The 24,860-nt window shown below is 33.5% G+C and overlaps 2 protein-coding genes across 2 annotated transcripts; both read right to left on the bottom strand.

Annotated features, from left to right (window-relative positions):
• Window positions 1–7,726: 7,726 nt before the first annotated feature.
• LOC149536728 (uncharacterized) lies at window positions 7,727–9,636 on the bottom strand. Its single transcript, XM_089804953.1, has 4 exons — window positions 9,205–9,636; window positions 8,289–8,384; window positions 8,128–8,176; window positions 7,727–8,030 (listed from the first exon to the last, which is right to left on the bottom strand). The coding sequence occupies exons 1-4, from the start codon at window positions 9,574–9,576 to the stop codon at window positions 7,951–7,953; spliced, it is 597 nt and encodes a 198-aa protein (XP_089661079.1). The 5' UTR covers window positions 9,577–9,636; the 3' UTR covers window positions 7,727–7,950.
• A 2,574-nt stretch (window positions 9,637–12,210) lies between these two features.
• Window positions 12,211–14,746, bottom strand: LOC149536727 (glutathione S-transferase F13-like). The gene is made up of 3 exons (XM_089807794.1): window positions 14,589–14,746; window positions 14,368–14,416; window positions 12,211–12,976 (listed from the first exon to the last, which is right to left on the bottom strand). Exons 1-3 carry the CDS (start codon window positions 14,730–14,732, stop codon window positions 12,531–12,533), a joined length of 639 nt encoding a protein of 212 aa, XP_089663920.1. The 5' UTR covers window positions 14,733–14,746; the 3' UTR covers window positions 12,211–12,530.
• Between the last annotated feature and the right edge of the window lie 10,114 nt (window positions 14,747–24,860).

Genomic DNA, 24,860 nt, shown 5'->3' with positions numbered 1-24,860 from the left:
AGAAATTTTAGGGTTCGTCTTCCTTAAGAAGACCTAGGCAACTTAGGGTTAGGTATGAATCAATGGTTGCAATTCATCCATATTGCTGCTTAAACCTTCCCTTTACCTGATTGGGTGCATGTAATGCATAGGGATTCCTACTTAAGATTCGTTCTTATCACCAAAATATCATAATTCAATCTTTAAGTCAGCTCAAAAGTGATTTGCATAGTCATTTGTGCCAATACAAACAACTATGACAAAATTATATTACTCATCATCTGAAGTCCCTGTGCTTGGCACATACTGACTTCAATACTATCACTAGGCATCTGAATGACTCGGCATGCACTGCTTGCTTGGCTCCTGAATCAGTCAACACATACTGTCTTCTTGGTACTTGAGTGACTTGGCATTCACTTTTTACTCAACATGCTCTAACTTATATGTTGTGCTCGACATATGTTATTTGTTTAGCATGAACTAAGTAAATTACTTAAGTGTATAGACACTCACTTATCAAAATCAATTTGAGATCAACAATCTCCCCCTTTGACATGAGTGTCAAAAACACTTGGTCATGTATTGATACTTTTATTCTTATGAGCATAACATAATTGACTATTTGGATTCTATTCACAATTTCAAAATATCAAATTTTTGCAACAACTTATACCTCAAAAATCTCATAACTCCCCTTGAGTTGTTTGATCTGTTCTATTCTATATTATGTATCAAAATCTCTCCTACTAAGTAGATTTACCTCAACTATTGATACTCTTTCTCTATGTTGACACTCTTTCTCTACCTTTACTCTTATTCTCTCATTGTTGCTCCCCCATAGCTCTTACCTCCTCTTTTTTGACACTAATGTCAATGGGTTATACACTAATAGTGTGTTTGTCCAAAAAGGATTTATGGACCTCAAGAATAATCTTAAGAGCAACATCCCAATTGTCACAAGCTACCTCCAAAGACTTAATTTGGATGGCTAGCTCGACAACAAGGTGTACTAGGCCATCTAATGTAGAAAGATTGGGGTCTTTCTTCATAAGTGTTTCTACATAACCTAACTCTTTTTGTGGAATCTCCATGTGAGGAGTCAATGTAATCTGGATGCTTATGAATTTAGCCCTTATGTTGGCTTCATCTGTAGATAGTGCTGGTAATTGACTTTGGGTTTGCAATAGGGTCCTGAAGTGTTTCTCACTTTGAGCTAGAGTCATGGGAAATTTAGCTCTAGCTGATTGCATTTGACTTTCCAAGCTCTAGATGTGATTCCTTATCTCTTGTATGGAGAGTTTAGGATTACATAGTTTGGTGTACAGAGAGAAAATGTTCTCTAATATCTTCTTCACACTTTCTATCTTAGTTTCCAGTGCAACTTGTGTAACTGCTATTTCACTAGATATCTTCTCATTTACTTTACTTTGAAACTTCTTCACAGACCATTCTAATAATTTAGAATTAGTATCAAGGTTTGTATCACTTATTCTTTCCACTATGTTGATCAATTGTTAAATTATTGGCTTTGTTTCATTTGGAGTAGGTAGACTAAATGCATCTAAGAAAATTTCGTTGATCTCAATCAAAACTTGCTTCTAAATATGCTCCCTTATGAGCAGTTCTTGATGTTTCTTTCTTGCTAGGGCTTCTTGAAGTATACCCCTCTGCTCAATTGTTATTGTTGTAAGATCAAACTTGGGCAATATAATTTCTTCATCTAGGCTAAGATCTCCATAGGTTATTACCTCTTTTGCCTTTGATGAACTAGGACTCAACATTGAGAATTGCAGAGGTGTTGCATCTATGCTTAGCCTCTAAAGAGTTTGACAAGAAGGAGTGCTAGATTCTAGTAAAGTTACCAGTGCTTGAATTGCTACTAGCTCCTTTGGCTTGGGTGTCAAATCAATCTCTTTAGGCTTGTCCTTTTCTACCTCATTAATTTGAATTGTACCTTGTTCTTGTGCTATAGGTGTAGGTGAATATACCTGACCTGTTTGACTCTGTGTCTCCTTAGTGACTTGTGTTTCCACCTTATCCTCTCCAATTATCTTAACCTTATTTGTTGCAACTTCTGGTACAGTTTCTAAGACTAGAGTTCCATTTGTGTGTGTACTAATGGTGCATTCTACAGTCTCCTTCCTCTGATATACAACCAAGGGTTGTGAAGGTTGTACAATCATAACTTGAGGAGTGAATGTAGGTAGTTCTTGTACTTTGCCTCCTCCCTTGTAGTTATAGTCACTAACTTCTGAATTTCATCTATACTTACCAATATAGGGTTGTCACATAATTTGGCCTATAGTGTGGATTGGTCAAGTATCTTTTTCAAGTCTTCCTCTATTAGGGGATTGATGTTCTGAGCATTAGAATAAAAAACATCCTTTACTATAATAGTTTTAGTATTTACACTCATTACCTATGGAGGGTTGACACTCAACATTTGTGTATCTTATACACTCTGTTCTTGTCGCTACTCTTCCTCGGATGTTGCTTGATTATCTATATTCATATTAGTGCCTCCCTTAACTATGCCTTCTTCATTTTCATCATCTTTATCATCTTTGACCTCAATAGGTTCTTGTTCACCTTCTTTCACTATAGCTAGTCCATATGTGATCTTCCATATTTGTTTGGATTTCTTTACAACATCCTCTATGTTGTTATGTTGTATGCTAAATGTCCTATACTTAGGAACAAATCTAACATCATATATCTTTATGGCTTTGGATATTTGTGCCTTGCCGAGTTCTGGCATAACTTGGGCAAGGGATGTCTCCCTAATTTTCCTTTCAAAGTTCAAACAATAATGCCATTTTTTCTCAACTCTTTCATATAGAATTTTAGGTATGGAGTTGGCAATTTCTAGAGGAGCCTTCTTAAAAGTAGCCATCATGGCATATATTGCCTCCTCCACTTGATTCTTCTCAACTTTTCCAAGATTTTCAAAATAAATGTGAGAGAAACCTGATAAATCATCATTGTTTCTAACATTCTCACATAAGTTATCTAGATCTAAAGATGGATTATGACTCACCACTTGGAATTGGTTGTTGTCATCAGATTCAGTCCTTTCCTCATCAGAATTAGCCTTCACAACATATTTTATTCTAGGTCTTTTATGTGCTCTACCTTCCTACTCTGTAGACTTGTCTACCTCTTTATCCTTTTGTACAATGACTCATGTACTAGCCCTTGTAGTAGGTGCTATTGGTTTGGGCTGGCTTGGTTTAGCAACCTTTCTAGGTCTTATCACTACTTGTGCCTTGGCCTTTCTCTTCTTCTAATTAGTAGGAATAGGTGCTTCTTTGACTTCTTCTTCCTTGGCACCTTCTACAGTCTATGTTTCTTCCTCTTGTTGATCCTCACCTTGACCTTGTGTCAATGCTAGCGGTGCTTGAATCTAAGGTTTCCTCTTGTTGATCCTCACCCTAACCTTGTGTCAATGCCAGTGGTGCTTGAATCTAAGTGTCTTCTTCCTCTTCATCCTCTTCCTCTTCTCTGTCCTCCTTGGCACCTTCACCAAATTTTTCTTTTAGTTTTTTCACTAGTTTATCCTTCTTCCTAATCATAGTAGTAGTCTTCAAGTCCATATTAACCTTTGATTTAGCCAACTCATAGTTACCAAAAGCTTTGACATATTTGTCCACTTCTTCTATAAGTAATGATGTGATTGCTGTAGAGGCCTCATCAATATTAATCTCATAACCTAATGGCCTTATCCATCTTACTCTAGGAATTTATTTTTGAACAAATGTATGATCAAAATCAACTAGGAAACAAACATCATTATAATATTTTTCCACTAATGACACTAGAATTCTTAATCTCTTCTGCATAGATTGTTTAAAATCCTCAAAATAACTAGTCATTACCAACTCAAAGTTATCACCTAATTGTTCAATGAACTCTCTTATTTGAACTACAAAAGACCTATTTGTCTTCCATGAAATAGAACCAAATGTAGGAAACATGTTTTTTACATAAAAGAAGATACATACCAAAATAGATCCAAATTTACATTGAGCACTCTTTGTTTTCCTTGTTGCTCCCAAATTTTCAATCAATTGTTGTAGTTGTAGCTCAACAAGATCATATGTATGATCCTTCTTCACAATCTTCTAGCCCATATCCACTGTAATGTAGGGTACACTATTTAATGTGCTTGATTGATAAAACTCATGTACAATTACCCTCACTACAAAAGCTATTAGGGGATCTGTGATTATGTTTATAGTCATTCCTCTCTTGTTCCACAATGGCCCCTATGTTCTTTTTAATAAATGTTCTTTTTAATAACTTCTTTGGACTCACTTCTCATATTCTTTGGCCAATCTAGGGTTGGATACCCTGTTACCCTATGAATTATCCTCTTTGTGATTTTCATTGTTCCATTATCTACCCACATTGAGCTATCATTTTCATGGTTTGACTAGTGTAACACAACTTTCTAGACCATTCAACCTCTCATTTTGATATTCTTTTATGATTTGACTAGTGTGTGATAGACCATCAAGCCCCTATTACACTCTCTTTGATAGGTGGAACTAGCATGACACAATTTTCTAGACCATTTCCCCCTTCTCTCTCATGTTCTTCTCTCTCTATCTGGATACCTTAGTGCAACATAATTGCCTAGCCTATGTCATCCATGATTGTATTTTCCTCTCCTCCATGATTTCATAACATAGTTCACACTCTTGTATTTGACTAAATCACATAAACTTAACTTATCTTTGAAGTGTGCTCTTGCTCTTTTCAGGTGACCACTTGTGCTCTTGCAATAGATTTTTTAATATAATACTAGTGGTTGATCAATATTTTCTCTAGAAAGATCTCTTTAACTAGTTGACTTATAATCTTAGTAAGCTTTAGGCTTTTGTTGTTGTTTTCTAGGTCTTTGCATATGGATATATGAGTTTTTAGATCCTTAGTTTGGAGGTTCATATCATTAAGCACAACAATGTATTATCTCCTTATAGTTTTCCCATGATTCTCATCTTTGTCTCTTCTTTCTTCTACGTTAATGTGACCATGATGTCAAAAGATACTCCCACTAAAGTGGGGGCTAAATGTATCATCCTAAAAAGTAAGCACCCTTATTAGGTGCTTATTTTTAGCCCAATTTTAGTATGCATGGGTTCTTACATTGTTGTTATGTTCTTCTATGACTTACTAGAGCTTCAAATTAAAATTATTTATTCAAAATTAGCTCTTATTTCTAAGAGTTCTCCTCTTTCCCATCCAATCTCACAATTCGTTTCCTCGGATAGGACCTATTAATTTATTGTTGACTTTTTGGATTCTTTCCAACCTCACAACAACCTATATTTTTTGTCGCCGCTTCTTTTCACCATCCTTGACATCCCCATGAAATGTAAGTTTGATTTACTTGGGACAAATTGCCATTGTTGACTGGTCTCATTGGATTTGGACCCAAGTTTTTCTAGGAGTTGATGATGGGATTTTCTTCCAAGATTTTGGTTTATAGTCAACTTGGATTAGATTTAAACCCCAAAATAGACCCTTTAAGTATAGTATAAAAGGACATCATCTTCCCTCATTTGGCAAATCTCAAACAATTGCAAGTTATTCATAATTATGCACAATCAATCGAATAATCAAGAGGATCCTTGAGATCTTCAAGGAAATATTCTTCATCTTCATCAAACATTTTGGAAAACTGCATCCATCATTCAAGGCTTTTCTTTTATGATTTACAAATAGGTTTTTGTGCAGTCCAAGCTATTGCATCGACACTCATGATCATATCCAAACAAGAATTGCATCATCAAGGTGCAAGTTGATTTAAGTTTTAGATCTAGCTTCCATTTTATCTTTCTTTATGTAATTTCAATTCAATTTAATGGTTGATTCCTATATAAAGATTTTAAAAAGGAAAACCCCTTTCCCTAACCTTTTTCCCATCTTTTCCCCTATGTGTAGGAACAAGTTGCAAAGTTGCACAATTTTGGAATAGGAAACTACAAGAAAAACTAGAGAGAATCCAAAAAATGTAATCAAAATTGTCAAGTTAGAAGTATTGGTGAATTATACTTGGGTAAAAGTCAAGTTTTGATGTGTACCTACTGTTGTGATGAGGAGCCTAATCAGACTCAGAGGTTTATTCAATGCGGTTTCCCCTCAGATTATTTCTATAAGGGTAGATGGGTTCAAGGGGCAATGCCCATTGTGGGGCCCTAGGGCAGTGCCCCAGGTGTGCTCCCTGTCACAATATAGGGTGGGTTTGAGGCACAAAACCCTCGTGAGGGTTTTTAAGGGCAACACCCCCAAAGCCAAAAATGAGCCTACTATTGCAAAAGGCGTTGACTGTTATTTTTCTATTGGATGACTTATTATAGACCTATAAGCAGAAAAATCTTGTATAAAATGGCTTAGGGTTAGGGATTTCACAATGTATGGTGATATTGTAGCTTCTTGTGGCAGCATTAAGTTGCAAGGGATTGTGGATTGTATTAACTGGATAATAATAATATTGGACTTGATGTTAGTGGATGAAGCCCAGGGATTGGGTGAACCATGTTAAATCCCTGTATCTTATGTTCTCTTCTGTGCGATTTATTATTTTATGATGGTGGTTATATTTGCATGTTATTGTTATTTATGTTTGTGGTTAATCCTGACACCTACCATTTTCAACTCAACTTTGGTAGAGAGTTAGGTCATAGTCTCAAAATCTCAAATTTGTATTTATAGCTCATTCTGACACTTTGACAGTGAGAAATTCAAGTTTGAAAATTCACTTTTCCTATTACATTTCTAGGTGCATTCAAATTTTTCTCCATCCTCTTCAACATCGATTTTCTCAATCGATCTTGATCAAAATTCTACTCTTATCTAGTCTTGTTCACACCAACATCATTCCTATCCTTTCAATTCTAAAGGAATCAAAATCCTTCTAGCATAGCTATTGCATTGGCATCTCTCAAATGGTGTTGGCCATATCTATCTTGGTGTAGTTTTGCATTCCAATGTGTACTATGAATTGGGGAAAATAACCATCTTATATGATTTCCCATTTTATATTATACACAATTAACATTGCAAGTATATTCGTTCAACATAAATACTCCTTATGTGATAGGTTGAAAATAATTACTAGCAACCAATTCTATTATCTATACTAATTTTAAATAACATAATGCTAAAGCCCTAACCCAACTAGATATATAGAACAAATGCACAAACTCGGTGCAAACTGAAGACCAAATACAAAAAAATACTAGGTAAAATACTTTGAATGGAAATACATTGCAAATGGAAGAACAATCATACAATGCAAGTTTACAATAAAATAAAGTACCCAGAACAATTAGAATTTGAAGAATATTGTGTTAAACAATGCCTTTAAAGAACACAATAATCTAACAAATTAAACCAAGATTTTGCTTAATACTACTCCAAATTTAAATATCAAAATGATGGAAAAGCCCTAGCCAAACTAGGTATACAAAACACTTATATTTAGAAGACCATATGTACTAAAGAAATTTGTCATACCCATAAAACTCTTGCATTTATAAAACTCTATGTAAACTATCTAAAATGACCCCTAAAATCTCCAAAATGTGTAAAAATGGATAATTCCAAAAAATAGAATACTAAGTACTTACATTAGCTTACTACTCATACAACTAAGTTAACAAACATGAAGTTTTCAAAGCAAATATTATGAAAAATAGTCACCTTTATTGCAATTTGGTAATAAAATAAACGACGGATAGAAAAATAAAACAAAAGATACATATTTATTAGTAATTGAGCAGTTATAAAAATACTAAAAGTTGGGAAAAATAATAACTTTTATTAAATGACTCCTCTTATTTGTCTGTACTTTCATCAGCATCCGAACAAGAGCTATCCTTTATTCTGGCACTATTAACAGAATGAAAATAATACTGCTATTTATTGCCCTAGAGTATCAATATGCTTTACTACAATTTATAACTACTGGGCGTAGCGGGAGCGAAGGCTCTCCAAACTCTTCTCCGCTGAATTGAGTATCTCCGGAAATGAAGTTTTGCAAACTGCAGAATGATAACAATTGCTTTTAACATTAAATTAATCGTAGAGTTTTCTAATAACTGTAAGAGCGAGATTTAACAAGGAAATCTATTTGCTTACTGCGAGAGCCAGAGGCTTGTGCTTCGGCAATTAGCTCCGCGAAAGTTGCCTGTGCAGAAATGTTAATATGCTACTAAGCAGCATCTTGATTTTACATTTAACATCCTATATTTACAAGGAAAGACATTTCAGGAAATTTCTGCAGAGTAGCAGATTTATACCTGGATCTCTTCAAAGTCTTCGCTCAGCCGACCGCAGAGCTTTCTGTACTCCCGATCTGCTTCTTCTGCACGCTGCGTGGAAGACTGCGTTTGAAGCTGTACAAAAAAAATCGTCTGCGCTTTAAATTCGTCCAAAAATTCCACTTAAATTCAAGATTCCTCTTATTTCCAGTGCTCAAGCAAGCAAAAACTTGCGGAAGCGAAGAAAATAAATGCAAAATATACGCCGTTTAATTTAATTTATCAGATTTTCACTCTGTAATCGTATTTTGTGAGAACAATTTTCAGAATCGAAGAAACTTGAAGGTGAAGATATCGTAACTCGTGAATCTATCTATAATTTGATTTAATTTGGATTGAACACTTCATTTTTAGCACCTTTCAAACTATTGAGGAAAAAAATGCGAAACATCGGTGAAATACGAATTTATCTTCAGTTCAGGCTGTAAACTTAATACTTGCAGTTGCTACTCAGGCAAGAATCTGAGAGAACTAAAGACGCGGGAAAAAATACAAAAGAAACTAGAAACTTCGCTTAATCTGGTTCTCACACTCGATCAAATTAAGATCTACAGAAGTGATTATAATAAAAAGTAAAACGCTCCAGAAGTATATATTTAACTGCAATTTCTCTCGATTTGGATTCCACGCCTAATATTTTACCTACGAACATAAATCTACAGAATCAAAGACATTTTTATTCCTGTGAAGTTAACTAAAACTAGACTCAATTCACACTTCACTCTCAATAGTTGCGCCTGTAGCAAAGATTTTTACCAGATCAAATGTCGAAAGCATTTGTATTTCACAAATTTAACTACTTTCACTTAAACTAGACATAGCACTGGTCTTAAGCAACTGTTCTTTTACACGAAGCGAAGAAGATGAAAGCAAAATTTAGCAAAATTTAGCTAACCTTGAGTCTTTTAGCGAGCCTGGATGAAGAAGCTTCTAATTCCTTTGAAAGTGCAGCATAAGTGTGGTCCATTTCTCTTTTCATTGACTCCAAGCGATTCGAAGCCACGTCCCTGAGATCTGAAACGGTGCATACCTTTGGAGTGGGGTTATTGGTGGGTGAATTGCGGGGCTCAGATTTAGGCGTTCGGAGCAGAGAGAGGTTGACATTGAAACCCTCTGTGATATGAGCAGAGGCAGAAGCTATTTTCTTAGTTTGGAAAGGGCGAGGAGATGACAAGATAGGCAAGGGAGAGACACGATTGAGCACTGCTTTGTCGTTGCCATTGCCGTTGCGCTTGCCGGAAGATCTTGCTGTCATTCCCTTCTTCATTTACGCTTGCTGTTTCTCACTGTCTTCCGAGATGCCTGAAATATTTTTCAAACGAATGATCGTCCATTCTAGTTTAAACTCGCTTTTATAGACACCCGGGTCAAGCTTTTCTTTTAAATTGATTAAATAAGATATTTCTACCGGGGCAGTTATCCACCCTACGAATTATACTTAAAAGTTCAAATATTGGTTTTTTTTTCTTCAGATTTGTAGTCATTTTTTAACAAATTACTTTTTAATATTAACTATTGAAATCAAGAAGAATTCATATTTATTGAGTTTTTAAAAAGTCAAAAGTGCAATTTATTTGAAAGATAGCTATTTCTATAAGTATGTCAAATTATATATATATATATAAAGCTGACTCTCAATTCCAACTCACTTCATGAAGCTCCTTCATGCAAAACACTCTCTTGGGATTGAATTCAAATTCCTCCTTGCAAGACAGCAAACATATTGTTTCTCAATATTATCAGTGCAAGACAAAGTCTTGTAAAAACTCCGTATAATTTGTTGCAGTGTGTCAAAGATTGTAAGACAGAATATAGTCTTCTTAAGATTGTCTAGTGATTGGTTTGTACATCAATTTTTTTTTTTGCTTATAAAATTGTTGTTTTGTACAACCCTTTTCTAATTACTGTTATTTGTAATTTAATTAATTTTTCTAATTAATAAATATTAATCTTATATAATATTTTGAGGTCTATCTAAAATTTCTTCTTTTGAAAGTTTACTCTTTTTAAAATCTTATGATAATTTATGACAAAAATGTTCATGTGTAGTCATATAATCACCAAATTAGGTCTCTAGAAATAAATCATTTAAAAAGGTCTCCATCTTTTTTTCATGTTCAATAGAATTAAGGTGCATGTTCTTTATGATGTGGTTATATGTAAGAGACTTCAAGATCTAATTAATAGAATGACATCTTGGAAGAAGGATGAAAATGTAATAAAGATACAATAGAATCTTGTTCTAAAAATAAGAGTCTTTACTTTTTAGCCATCAATTGTTGGATGACATCTCTAGGGTGGGGTTACATTTTCCTCCAATAGCTTAGGATATGTTTTGTCATAAATCTTGTATTTACATTTCTCACCATTCAATATCTTTGTTAAAAAATCAATGAGATTACCAATTTCTTAAAAAAGTGAACTTCAAATTTTAAGTTCTCAATACTATTATTTCACCCTAAAAATTCTTAGCAACACTCACTAAAATATCTTGCAAAGACAAATTTTATTGAAAATAAAAATGTTTGAACTAAGCTTAGTCACATTTGTTTTCTCTATAGGCTATTATAAGGTGTGTTTATTTTTAAGGCACAAATTGATGTTTTGGCTTAACATAAAACATTATGAAATTTATTGTTGAAAGAGACATGAGAGGACTACAAATGATATGAAAAATCTTAATGAAGGTATAGCTGGTCTAAGAAATGTCTAGAAAATGGACGGCAATAAGCAATGTCTAGAAAACAATCTTTAAAATTCAATAGTGTTTGGTTAAGTATCTAATTTAATGGGTGTTAAGAAAATTATTAGCATACTTATTTCATACTAAGGGTCTTACTCTTTCATCTACCTAACTAGTTGGTCAATGAAAAGTAACACTTTTTCCACAAGAAACAACTTGAAAATTATCATGCAAGTATTCATAAGAGGAAGGCCATTTGTAATAAATCCCTAATAAATGCTACTATTATTAGTACATTCCAAAAAAACTAAAGTCATTCCCTTTACATTCTACCTTAATACATTCTCATAATATGCAAGTTCAATTATATATGTCATCTCTAACAGATGATTACTGAATTATTAAAATAATAATAATAATAACAAGTGGAATCAATATTTTATCCTAATAACTTGAGTCTTCAACATTCAGTTGGGAAATGGAGAGAAAATGGAGAGCATTGCATGAATATTTTTCCTCCAACCATAAATTGACAATCTCTCATATAGCTTCCTATTTGAAACTAGATTTCACCCTTCATAGAAGTAGCAAATAAAAGGAATTCTTGGGGTCGAGCCATCCAGCATTAGTGTTCTATACTAATATAAATAATCCATCATATAATCTCTATATAACCTCTAGTCATGTATGAGACATGGTTAATTTGTAGCTTAGTCATGATGAACTAACAATGCAAATGATGATTTTTCATTTCTTTGCCCAAAGATTTTATAAATACATATATGCTTACATGTTGACAATTATTTTTCTTAAGACATTGCCAACAAATAACAATCATTGACATATATAAAGATCTTATCATAAACAAAAGTTAGTAAAATTTAAATTCCTTTCTTAATTTCATAAGAAATTAGAATTCAAATGATTTTAGTAATTTGTTTTCTATACACATGTTCCAACAATAAAAATATTGAAATATAACATATATTAACTATGATACTAAAATCCATATATATATAGAGAGAGAGAGAGAATCATAACTAATGTAAATTTCCAGTCTAATCTAGTGGATTGAAAATTCAGAACAACCATGGACATTTATTCACCTTCGATGCCAATGTATTTCTTATCAAAATCAAGATAGATTATCAATATCACATATATGAAAAGGATAAAATATAAAATGCTAATATTATTGAGTCAAATTTTCTGGATACATTCTGATACACACAAAATTGATGCTGAATTGATATTTGAATATTATTTACATTGATGTTTGAGCATCTTTATATAGTCTTATTTTCCCTTACAACAACTACTTACGGAAATAACTTCTCAGCAACTATATATTGAACTGATTTTATTTATCTAATCTAAACACAGAAACTAACCTAATTAATGTAATAAATCTAACAATATAAACAATGCTCTCAAACTTTCCTCCTTTCATTGGAATTATTATTATTAATATACTATAGTTCCTATTTCCTGTAGTAAGGGAATAGTTTTCAATCAAAGGTAGAAGAAACTCGTATTTATCACTTCATGATCTGTGTCACTTTCTGCCAGGCAGGTCGGGCAGAGATTCTTTGCCACCATGCATTCACATTTGGCCTGCTGCTTATCATCTTTCCCTTTCCTGCAACATGCACCAAGTAATGAATATATGGCAGATGATGAAGATCTGCCAAGCTGAAGAAATCCCCTGCCAAGTAGTTGTGTTTAGCCAGCCTCTCTTCATACACATCCAACACTTTGTTCAGCTTCTCCATGTTGGTCTTCACTACCTCCTCATCTGTCTTTCCTCCTCTCATTGGAATTATGACGATCTGCTGCACAATTGCAGAGCTTGGTACACTGAACTGATGTGCCTCCACCTCACACCACACATCCACCATGGCTTGCTCTGCCAGTGTACTTCCCAACAGATCACTGCCCTTTCCTTGCTGCTTCTTGCTCACATATCTTGTGATTGCTCTGGACTCTGTTTCAAGGAAATCAATGAGTTGTAAGGAATCTCAGGGCCTGAATTTAATAGCCTTATGGCTGTACCATCTTTATAGTTTGTTAAGATTTGAAAGGTTAACTCTGAATAAGAGCAACTGAATTGGGTCACCAATTAAGGAGGAGATAAACAATTTTAAAACCAAGCAACATTTAAGCCTCTTTCAGATGAAAGAAATTGATGTAAACTTTAATGGAAGGGTTTTACAGTGGAGAAGCAGTTGGAATCAGAGGAGATATTCTAGTAGTTGAACATTTTTATTTTGTATAATACAAAATGTTTTGGGATTAAAAAAATTGGGTAGATGTTTAGCCGATAGTTTTTTCCAAGTTCACATTATCAAATATTGGTTCATTTTAATCTGATTTTATCTGCTCAGTGATTGGGTCACTAGTTGAAAAAGAGATACAGTGCTAAACACCCAAATTGAAATTCAAGCAATATAAATATTTCTCTCAGATGGAGAAGATCGATTTTGATGGAAGAGTCTCAGAAACAGCAGTTTTAATCTGGGAAAGAAAATCTAGTAGTTGAACATCTAAAAAGTTTAGTCAGAATTTCAAAACATTTTCAAATTTTTAGTTTATTTACCAAGTTCCTTCCTTATAACTAAAATTTCGCATCCACAAAGTCCAATATATGTTAAATTGATTTCTAGCGCCAATCAAGCAAATAATTTCATTCTAAATGCCTACTCAAACAACACTAAAATTTCTTTCAGATAAAGAAAAAAGATTCGAACGTATAATTTGAACACTGCACAAATACTTGAAAATAGGAGAGAGGGTTTAGTAGTTGAACATTCTATCTTTGAGCACATGAAAATTTCAAATCACTTTCAATTTTGGACTATAGCTTATTTCACAGTCTTCTGTTTATAATTGAGATTTTATGCTCAAATCATCAAATATGATGATACATCAACATTCTTTCCATTGAATGTCTTAAAGAAAGCCACAAAAAATAGTTGAGACAGACAAATATATATTATACATGGGTGCTGATGTGAAATCTCATGATTTGTTTCAATTAGATAAACATGATATTCATAATTAGCACTAACAACTTTCCTAATAACAATAAAATCACAACAAATTATTAAACATCAGATCGACGAATACAATCCCAAAAATTGAAACATATTGATCTTTTCCTAAATCAAATTGTAAAGAGACCAATGGATAATAACTTGAATTATAATGTTTACCAAAAGCCCTAATCACAAAAACTGTCAGTACCTCAGAAACAGATATCTTAGAGATACAACAGGTGGTTCTACATTTCAGTCTTGAAACTTCCATTTAACCAAATGGATATTCCAAGAAAACCAGTGACAACCAGCAAGAAATCAAAACTGCAAACATCCTTACCAAATAAGGTGAGGTCTCCATCTTGAAGTGCAGGGATCTGTCCAAAGGGCTGCACAGATCAAATGAACAAATGAAACCAGAGTAAAATAAAAAGGTCATCCCCAAATAAGTTTTAAGATTCATACACAAAATAAACGAAAAAGTCTCTTGATCCATACACCTTATAATAAACACAACTAGAATCACACATAGAAACATTCAAGGGCACAAAAACAAGTTACATGGAGTTCCAGATGAGGTTTCTGTTTGTGGGCGCCTGCCATGAGATTAACAGGGATGAGTTCATACTCGAGCTCCTTTTCATGACAGCATGCCAAAACTCTGGCTGTGCATGTCGAGAGAAGAAGGCCATAAATCATCACCATTTTGTTTCCAACTTGAAGATTTCTCTGCTTCTTCAATCGTCTTATATAGATAAAAATTGTTTTCTAGAATTCACACAGTTTTCAAGCCAGCCTCACACTTATCGTGAGTTTACTTTTTCACTCACATTTTTCATTTTTCCGGAAAAGAGGGAAAATGCGGACAGTTGTTAATATCTTGTCATTTCTAATGCGAATGCACATTTCCATGTTTCTGAAAAGATATGATTTCATTTTGAAATTAAATAAGAACATAAATCATTTCGGGTCTTTGCACCGGATGAGGCCGGTTTCTAAAACATTTGAATCTGTAATCCTTGTTTCCATTTGTGTTCCAAATAAGGTCAACCGATCACTCTAGTCTTGAATTATATTCCCAGTGTCGTGGCGTCATATGTTTGTAGGCCTTCGTTAAGTTCAAGTCATTTTGTATTATTGTTACATCGAGGTGACTGAAGGAATATTCTAGTCTATTGCATGATGTTTGAGGAGTTGGAGGAAGCTTTGACCAAGAACATGAAGGAAGTTGTGTTAAGAGAAGCCAACATTAGAGCACATGCCTTTGATAGGTTGAGTGGCTTTCTAACTTAGGAAGAAGAAGCTAAGGATATATATATATATATATATATATATATATAAAACTTATTAAGATCAACATATTTATGGGTAAAGATTTTCTAGCATCGTAAATTATAAGCATGTACAATTTATATTTAGCTGACACCCACTTTAGTGTTTTGATTCTTTCATGTATTATAGGATGTTCCTATCCATGTAATTAATAATTTAACAAATATAAGTCCTTGAATAGTTTTAGTTTTGTATATGGGTGCTAAATTATGAGTGTGCCCTTTTAATTATTTGATACATTCAATTATCATTTGTATACATAGGTTATATCATCATGTGCATGGCATGTTTCATATGCTTCTACTATAAAATCTCAATTTCACACGCATTTTTATAATCTTCATGTACATGTTGATGTAAGAGCATCCTTGGGTCATTGAAAATCTTATTTTAGGTAGCAATCATCCCAACTGGCTTGTTATCTTATGTGTTCCTTATGGCATGGTCTTGGCATCTTAAAGATCCTATGTCTAGCTATGTGGATTATTCCATCATTTTTGGATAAAGTTGTCTTAAGATTGGTCTAATCCTATATTTGTTTTCCTATTCTAATGGTCAAATTTAGCTCGTGAAGAAGATTCATGACATATGATGTTAATTGTCCATTGTTCTATCCTTTTATATGCATGATCAAAACTCTTGTATTTTTCCAAGTCATTATGTATGATCTATTTGACGATGTTCTTTTGGATTTACATCCTAGCCTATATACTATGATACATTTCCTTTATCTTGGTGTTCATTGGATAAGTTGACTTATGACAAGTGATCTTGTATATAAGTCGAATTGATATATACAAATGAAAAGGTTATTTTCTATAAGAAGCATTGAGAGGGATACATAATGTTTCCATATTAAACATCCTTTGATTATGTAGGGATATTAAAGTGATCATCACCATATTGACAAATGGACTATCACTCAAAAGGAAGAATGATGGGGATGGCCCTAGTTCCCGTCATACTTTTTGGTTAATGTTGTGGTTTAGAATTAGGACATAAACTATATGTTTTTCAATTAGATTGGCATTATGTGGTATCCACCTAGATTTTCAATTTGATATCATATACTAATGATAGATATTGCGGATTTTTACCTAGGGATGAAGATAATGAGCTAGGTGAGGATTTAGTGAAAAAGTTATCTAAACAGATATAATTCACAACTTGCCTTTGTTTATGTTGTGCAATAAGAAGTTCAGGATCTACTATATAATAGGAATGCGACAAGAATATTAGACTTTGTAATGTAATATCTATACAACAAGAACATAAGGCTCCCTTGCTACAAGAAGGAAACCCACATAAAACTAGGGGGAAAATATAGATTTAGATCACAATTTAAATGAAACAACAAATAATTTGTGCTCACTAATAACTAGAATGTAATGTGATTGAACTTCTCACCATCCAATGTAATAAATTGATCACACCAATCGGAGAATCTATGAACAAAAATCTTACACAACTGCCTTCTCAAAATACAAGAAATACATTTTAACTACATAATAGCTTAGTTTAAATAATATTGGAAGTAATCAAGTTGTAGATACAAGGTGTACACAGTCTCACCAAGTGTCCCCAAGAGTGGGAACTTCTTGGTTTGTAAGGTGAGTTTGATGAAATTGATTATCCCCTGTAAAGTCTAATTCCCCTTCACTAGTAATTTAGTATTGTAATTGGTAAAAGGGATCAATAGAAACTTGCAATAACACATGGAATCTTAACCACAAAGAGACAATGCTAGAGCAATTAACATTCTTAGAAAGCATGCAAATTAAACAATAAGCACAATCATTCAAACACAATGAAACCAAATCCAAACAAATAATGCAAACCATATGAAATCCTTCCTTGATGTTCTCCTTCTCATGCAATGTGGGCTCTCAAGATTGAGCTCGAGAATGTACTAGCATAAGAATTAAAAGCACACTTTGTTACCAAAATTAGAGATACAACTCTATATTTATAAGAATTTCAAGTGTTTTCAATCAAGAATCCATGACTGATGGGATGATTGGTCATGATTGAAGAGTGAACTCAAAGTGGGTAGGAGTTTAACTCAATTGATTTCCATGTTAACATGACTGATTGCTCCATCGGTTCAATTTAGAATGATTCATTACTTGAGAATAAATTGATCAAATAAGTGATTTGATTGATTAGCCAATGGAATAGATTGGTGAGATAATAGAATGTATGAACGAGTTAACTGGTTTAATTGATTAGAAGATTGAATGAATAGATTAGAAGATTGGTTTGGTTGAAGGCTTCACTAATACTAAGGGGAGAATTAACACTGTCAATTGAATAGTCAGAATTGTAATTGAAGAATGAACTAAAAGTCAATGTGAGTTAGATTTTTGGAAGAATAAACAAGATTAAATTTTAAAAAAAATCTATTTACTGGCACATGTGGGAATAATAAATAAATATTTATTTATTTATTTACTTGAGAGTCCAATATTTAGTTGTGAGTGGAGATCTGATTTGATTATTACATAAATGTAATAATAAGAGAGAGGGAATATTAATTAAATAATATAGTTTACTTAATTATAATTAGGTAGGGTATAATTAAATAAAAATACTTATTTAATTACTATAGGTGAATAATTGATTAGATGTTAGATAGTTAAAGTAATTAATTAAAATTGCTTATTATGAAATTAAGGAGAAATGTTAAATTTGAATTTAGAATATAGTCGAAAGACACAATTTTATAAGTGATAAAGATTATTTAATAAATAAAGAAGAATGTTAATAAAGTCACTTGTTTAGAGGACTTGGCCATCATTTAGTGTCTAGAAGTACATTAGAACTAAGATATATCTTTTGCACATACCATAGCACGCGCGTGCGCACGCACACACACACACACTGATAAATTGCTCATTTATTTAGGAGAGATTATAGTTTATTTGTTATGACCTGCAACCACTAAACCAAGACCATTGATAGTTTTAGTTCAATTGCAATTCCCTAACAAACCAAAATATAATACTATAGCATTTTGGTTATAGGCCTTAAACTAACATAAAATTAAGTCTATTACATTCTTGATTTGGCCACAAAACTTGCAATCTTACAACAAATTTTATACTACTATGCATAATTAGGAAAAACCTTAAATTTCTTGTCACTTTCCATTGTTTCTTTTATCCCAAAAGATTTCCATTCTTGAAGCAATGCCCTATTTCATACCAATCAAAGTGTTATCAATATCTCTATAGTTGATGTTAAAGAAGGCATATTTTAAGTCCCTTATATTTAATAAACATTCTTTATTTTCCTATACTACTCAATGACATGAGGACTAGGAAAGATAACAAAATAGATCTTAAAGGAACCAAAAACAATCACAAATATAGGCACATTTAACCCCATCATTTCCCCCTAGCTTAAGAAATTTGCACGTCCTTATGAAAATACAAAGCATATTATTTCTTTACAAACAAATTTTGAGCAATGGCAGTGATCTCGTGAAGCTAGGCAGTGATCTCCTGAAGCCAGGTTGACTTCATCTCATCCATTCATTGTTCAAATTCTTGAAGAGCAACATGATTTTTTGTCATCTTCCCCAATTCCCTTTTCACATTGTCTAATTTTTTAATTTTTTTTTGTTGTTTATTGAGATTTATTCTTGTAACTTTTCTTTTAACTTTTGATTTCTCTCTCAAGCGATTGTTCAATCATAAGATACTTTTCGATCATAAGATACTTTTTCATTTTTCTTTTGCTTCTTTCTATTTAATCTACCATAGGATTTTCAAAACCTTAGTAGCAGGAGGTTCCTTTGATGTTAAAGATTTTGCTTCTTTCTATAGGCCAAATATGTCTTCTACATATATGTTTTATGGAGGAGTAGATGCAATATCCTGATCAAAGATATGATCTAACACAAAAATTTCTTCTATCTAAATAAAAATATCATCTTGGCAACAAATATTTACTTGAGTATAACAAGATCATTCTCAAGACAACTCACATAAAGAAGTTGGGCTTTTGAGAGATAAAGATCTTTCATATTGGTGTTAAGACTTGATAGCTATGTGATTGGGGAGCCTTGAGTTGCCTCAAATTTCATTCCCCTTCCTTGAGCATACATATTCATTCACTATATGATTTGACTCTTATTGTAGATTACTTCTAAAAGATAACAAGAAGGTATATGAAGATGGAAGTTGTTGATTTTGTGAGTTTGGATAGCCTTTGACATTTTTTTCTCAAGCCTCTCAATGCAATTTGATTTCAATTCAGATGATGAGCTTCAACAACTTTATAGGACACAAGTGTCAACAACTTATTTGTATGTATGAAGTTAGTGGAGTAGCATATTTGTGACAACATTGGGTAACAAGACTTTTTGTGTAGACAACTATGTTATTATTCTAATTTTTTGCTTAATCAAATAATATATTGTGTTTTCGATTTTTTTATTTCCAGTGAAAAAAAAGTGCTTTGAGCTCAACTTTAAGATAAGTATCATGTTAGGTGCTAATTTGATAGGGAAGTAAATCCTCTTAGAAAATGATAACAATTTGAATCCTTATAATTAACTATTTTTTATTTATTTTTTATCGATAAGAGGCCGAAGCCAAGATTAATTATTATTATAATTTATTAAGTGCGATCGCAAGTAGATTCAAACCCAAGACCTCTTTAATAAGAGGCTCACAATTTATGATTGTGTTGTAGGCTCTTGCCTAACTATTATAGATTAATTAAATATTTTAAATCTAAAGAATAAAGATGCAAATAATCAAGTATTGATTTTTCATTTCTTTGGCCAAAGATTTTATAAATACATATATTTGACAATGATTCCCCATAAGACTCTGCCAACAAATAAGAATCATTGACATATGTAAAGATCTAATCATAAACAAAAATTAATAAGATTTAAATTTATTTTCTTAATTTAATAAGATTTAAATTTCTTTTCTTAATTTCATAGGAAATTAGAATTCAAATGATTTTAGTAATTTATATTCCAATATAAAATATTTAAATATAACCTATATTAATTATGATACTATAGTCCATAAATGTATATCTATAACCATATATAAAGAATCGCAGCTAATATAAATTTCCAGTCTACATGCATCCATTGGATTGAAAACTCAGATCAACCATGGAACATTTATTAACTTTGATACCAATATAGTTCTTATCAAAATCAAGATACATTATCTATATCACTTATATACAAGTGCCACATAGTGGTATGTATTTGCCGTAATTTATAATAGCTCAATTAGATAAAGTAATAAAGGTAAAAATTTGGTAAAATTTAATATTATTTTATTTATATTTAATTAATATTATAAAAATTGATTAATTTAAAAAAAAAATTAAATTATACTTTTAAATTAAAAAACTAATTTTTTATTTAGAAAAAAAAAAATTTAAAAAAATTATAACTAAAAGTAATTTATAATTAAATATAAGTGTCATCATTCTATTATAACTAATTAAATTGTATCTTAAAGTATTAATATTTTATTTAAACTAAAAATATTATAAAAATATTATTCATAAAATATAATCACAAGTTATTATAAAAGAAAATTAATTAATTAAAATAATTTTATAGTAACATATTATTTATATAATAGTTTTACATAACAAAATATTTTCACATTCTAAAATATAGGTAGTACTTCCTCAAAATCTATTCCTATAAGACCCAAATTTATAAGCCAATGAAATTCAAAAAAAAAAAAAAAATTAATTTTAAAAATTAAAAATCTCATAAATAAACATTACAAAAATTAAAAGTTAAAATTAAAATGATAAATACTTACATCTAATTGGTTCAGATAGAAAAGTTTAATAATTGGTTAAGTACAATTGATTGCAATAGTATAGCCTATGACAAATACAACAATGCTCTCAAACTTTCCTCCTTTCATTAATTCTTCAATTTTGCAAAGTTAACTTTTCCATGCTTGTTTCCTCCAACATAATTGATCACAGTAATTCCAAATAGTTTTAAATATTTTTATTCCTTCAATTCTGTTAATTAAGATTTTTCATTATAGTTGGTAAATTTATTTATTTTTAAAGTGTTTCTTTTATTAAATTTTAATTATCTTTATTTTTTTTGGTTTGTTTCAATTTAGCAACATTTAAGATTTCATGATAAAAGATTATTTCAACAATAAAGGTCTCTCCATAAGGACAATTCAATACTTTTTTTTTTTTTTTGATGAATAGTGACCTTTTCTATTAATAAATATACTCAGCTTACAATTCACCAAAAAGAGGTCAGGGGATACAAGGTCACTTCGCAAAAGATTTCACACGGCCGAAGCCAAAATAAAAACATGGCCATAGTTAGAATCAAAAACTATTCATCAAAAAAAAAAACATATAAGGCAACCTCAAGGTGCCAAAGCAGTGACAACCGAAGGTGGTGGATCATCTTTATCTTGAAAACCCCAATCATCTTTGGGGGGGGGGGGACTGGGAACAGTCCAACCATCGTCAATAGCAGCAGCAACAGTGGCAGCCTCCGCATGAGAAATCGCCAAGTCCAAGTAAGACCACTTCCCCGAGTGTGCACAATGAGAACCAGGAGGAGGAGCCAGGGACCAACCAATGCCACCATGGGGTGAGGAAGCTAAGCGGTGCCTCCATCCACCATCACCACTACTGGGAGAGTGGCAGCGAGAAGCCTAGGAGCACGAGGTGTGTGAGGGGCGGCCGACGGAGTGGCGCCGAGGACGGCGGCCGCGGGGCATCGAGGTCTCCATTGAGGCATCAGGAGGAACTTTGGGGACAGTACAAGGAGCATTGCCCCAATGATTGAACAACTCTTGCAGGTGAGCAACTTCGAGTGCAACTTTATTAGCTTGCACCTGAATCTGCATAATTACATTATTACAAATGCATGCCTTAGTATGCATAGCAATGTTAACATCCAAAAAACTATGTGTGAAAAGAATAGCATTCCTATCTTTCCACAGAGAAAATAGGATCTCCAACCTGAAGGTATGCCAAATCTGGGTGAACTTCCGAAGAAATCTGGGAGAGTCACCCAGTAAAATCATATGCCAAGAGAAAGACTCGGGTCTGAATGGCTTGAAAAAATAATGAATCCAGTGCCAATAATTCTGAGCAGGCTTGCAGAACCAAAAAATATGCAAGAACGACTCTGGTTGTCCACAAAAGGGGCATCTAGGGTCAGGAACCCCAATGTGTTTGAGCTGAGGCCCTAGGGGAAGACCTTGGAAGGCCAAACACCAAGCAAAATGTGCAATGTTGGGTTCAGTTATAGCATTCCATATGGTGTCAAAGCATTTTCTCCATTGAGAAAGAGAAGATTGCAAATTTCATTTGTGTTTTAGCATATCCACCTTGGGAAGATGAGGTGAAAGCCATCTGTAACCCAAACTTAGCTTGTACTTAGAAAAAGGAGTGGCAGGAAACCACCTCCAGTCAAGCCACCAAGGGCGAACAAACTAAATCCCCACTTTATGAACTAAGTGAATAGGAATGGAAGAAAGCAGAAGGTCAAAAATCTGTCGGTCTGAATGGACAAGGTGGTACTGTACTTGCATATCTTCCTAGGTCCTGAAACTCATGGTGACCCGTGAAAAGAGGTCCTTAGGAGTTCTGATGCCATGTTTGAAAAAAGGCAAAGCAGTGGCCCCTTGAGTCTTGGCAAGGGGAGTACCCTGAATGGAAAATAGGGGAGACCACCATATGTTATGCTAATTCAAGGAGAGGCCATTTCGGAATTCATCTCCAACCCATCGAAGCCAAGGCTTAATAGCCTCCCAGGCTTTCTAGATGCTCTTGATGACGAAGGAGCCCTGAATGACCATGGGCTCATGCATAATGAGAAGGGTTTGGAAACCAATCCCCTTCCAAGTAGGCCTGTTGACAGGGAAGCCAAAAGAAATGCAGTGTCGAACCAGAATCTTCCAAGCTTCATCTCCTGAGAGAGCCCTAATAATCCATTTTGCACAAAGAGCAAGGCCTTGTCTTCAAGTGGAAAGCAAGCCAAGACCACCAGACTCTTTTGGGAGACAACAAAAATCCTAGGCCACTCTGTGAAAGCCATGGTGATCAAAACCAAAGGCCCAGAGAAAGTCCCTAAGCAATATTTCCAGCTTCATGTAAGAAGCTTTGGATGGAGCCCAGCAGGAGGAGTAATACACATGAGTGGCTGCAAGAATCTTAGAGCAAATATGGAATTTTCCTGCAAGGGAGAGTGGCTTTGTGATCTAGTAGTCAAGATTTTTGCTAATCTTAGCCAACACAGCATTCCAAAGTTCCACAAGGGATGCCTGGAATGCAAAAGGACTGCCAAGAAAATGGAAGATTTCTCTGTGAGCAACCCATTTCCACTCAAACTAGCTAAGCCAAGGTGGAACTGGCAAAAAGGACTCACGGAAGCAAAGCATTTTATGCCATTGAATGGTAGAACCAGATGCTTGACAAAAGGTGTCTAAGCAACTTAAAGCATTATTGATGTTTTCTCCATCCTCTAAAAGAGTGAGAAAAGAATCATCAACAAAATGTCCATTGACTAATTGGGAGGATGATTCAGGAAACGAAATGCCACGAACTAGTCCTGAGGACATAGAATGTGCAAGTAAATATCCAAAACCTTTCGCAAGAAGGACATAAAGCGCAAGAGCTAGTGGACAACCTTGTCTGATGAAACAAAAAAATCCAAAAGCCTCAAATTGCGAATTGTTGATGGTAATGCAAGCATTAGCATCCCCAAAGAGCATCTCCATGGACTGGAAGAAGTTGGGGCCAAAACCTAGAGCCTGGAGCATAGCCAAGATGAAGGACCATTCAATTGGATCATAGGCTTTAGCAAAATGTATCTTTAAAAAGATGGCCTTCTGATTGTACTTGCGAGCCCATTCCATTCCCTCCCAGATAGCAATGATGTTGTCAAGAATATATCTGGACTTGATGAATCCAGTTTACTCTGGTCGCACAATTAAGGGAAACATGTACTTGATTTTGAGAGAGAGTTCATTGGCAATGATCTTATATGACACATTCAGAAGGGTAATGGGTCTCCAATTACATATGTCCTTTGGATCACCAGCTTTACGTATGAATTTGATACTTCCTTTGTTTATAATAGCTCCTAAGCTTTTAGAGTGATAGGCTTCAAGATAAACTTTGTGCATATTAGGATCTATATGCTCCTAGAGGTGTTTGTAGAATTCACAAGGAAACCCATCACACCCAGGGGACTTGTCATCCGCCATGGAGTAAACTGCCTCTTTAAGGTCTCAGAGGGAAAGAAGTTGCTCACAGAAAGCATGTTGCTTAGCTGCTAGATGGTTTGGAGTAACAGAAATACACTTTCTGAGAGCTTCCTCTTGAGCAACTGAATTTCCTTGCGAAGCAAACACGTTCTCATAGTGATGAACAAATGCTTGCAAGATGGCAGGGAGACTAGATAGAAGAGCATTTCCTTGTTTGATTTTTTTAATCCCAACATTGGTATGACAAGCACGAAGA

This window comes from Cupressus sempervirens, chromosome 10 (assembly GCF_028749045.1).
Source record: "Cupressus sempervirens isolate cs-2001-9-10 chromosome 10, ASM2874904v1, whole genome shotgun sequence".
Taxonomy (NCBI): domain Eukaryota; kingdom Viridiplantae; phylum Streptophyta; class Pinopsida; order Cupressales; family Cupressaceae; genus Cupressus; species Cupressus sempervirens.
The sequence above is the reverse complement of the archived record's forward strand: the minus strand, read 5'-3'. Positions and strand labels throughout refer to the sequence as shown.

What these genes read in the sequence shown, in the direction of transcription:
- LOC149536728 (XM_089804953.1), bottom strand. Translation starts at nt 9,576, where the DNA reads ATGAAGAAGGGAATGACAGCAAGATCTTCCGGCAAGCGCAACGGCAAT. An exon ending in AAGACTTTGAAGAGATCCAG is followed by an intron (nt 8,177 to 8,288) that starts GTATAAATCTGC and finishes ATTTCTGCACAG; the next exon opens with GCAACTTTCGCGGAGCTAAT. An exon ending in ACAAGCCTCTGGCTCTCGCA is followed by an intron (nt 8,031 to 8,127) that starts GTAAGCAAATAG and finishes ATCATTCTGCAG; the next exon opens with TTTGCAAAACTTCATTTCCG.
- LOC149536727 (XM_089807794.1), bottom strand. Translation starts at nt 14,732, where the DNA reads ATGGTGATGATTTATGGCCTTCTTCTCTCGACATGCACAGCCAGAGTT. An exon ending in AACCTCATCTGGAACTCCAT is followed by an intron (nt 14,417 to 14,588) that starts GTAACTTGTTTT and finishes TGATCTGTGCAG; the next exon opens with CCCTTTGGACAGATCCCTGC. An exon ending in TGGAGACCTCACCTTATTTG is followed by an intron (nt 12,977 to 14,367) that starts GTAAGGATGTTT and finishes TCCTTGAAACAG; the next exon opens with AGTCCAGAGCAATCACAAGA.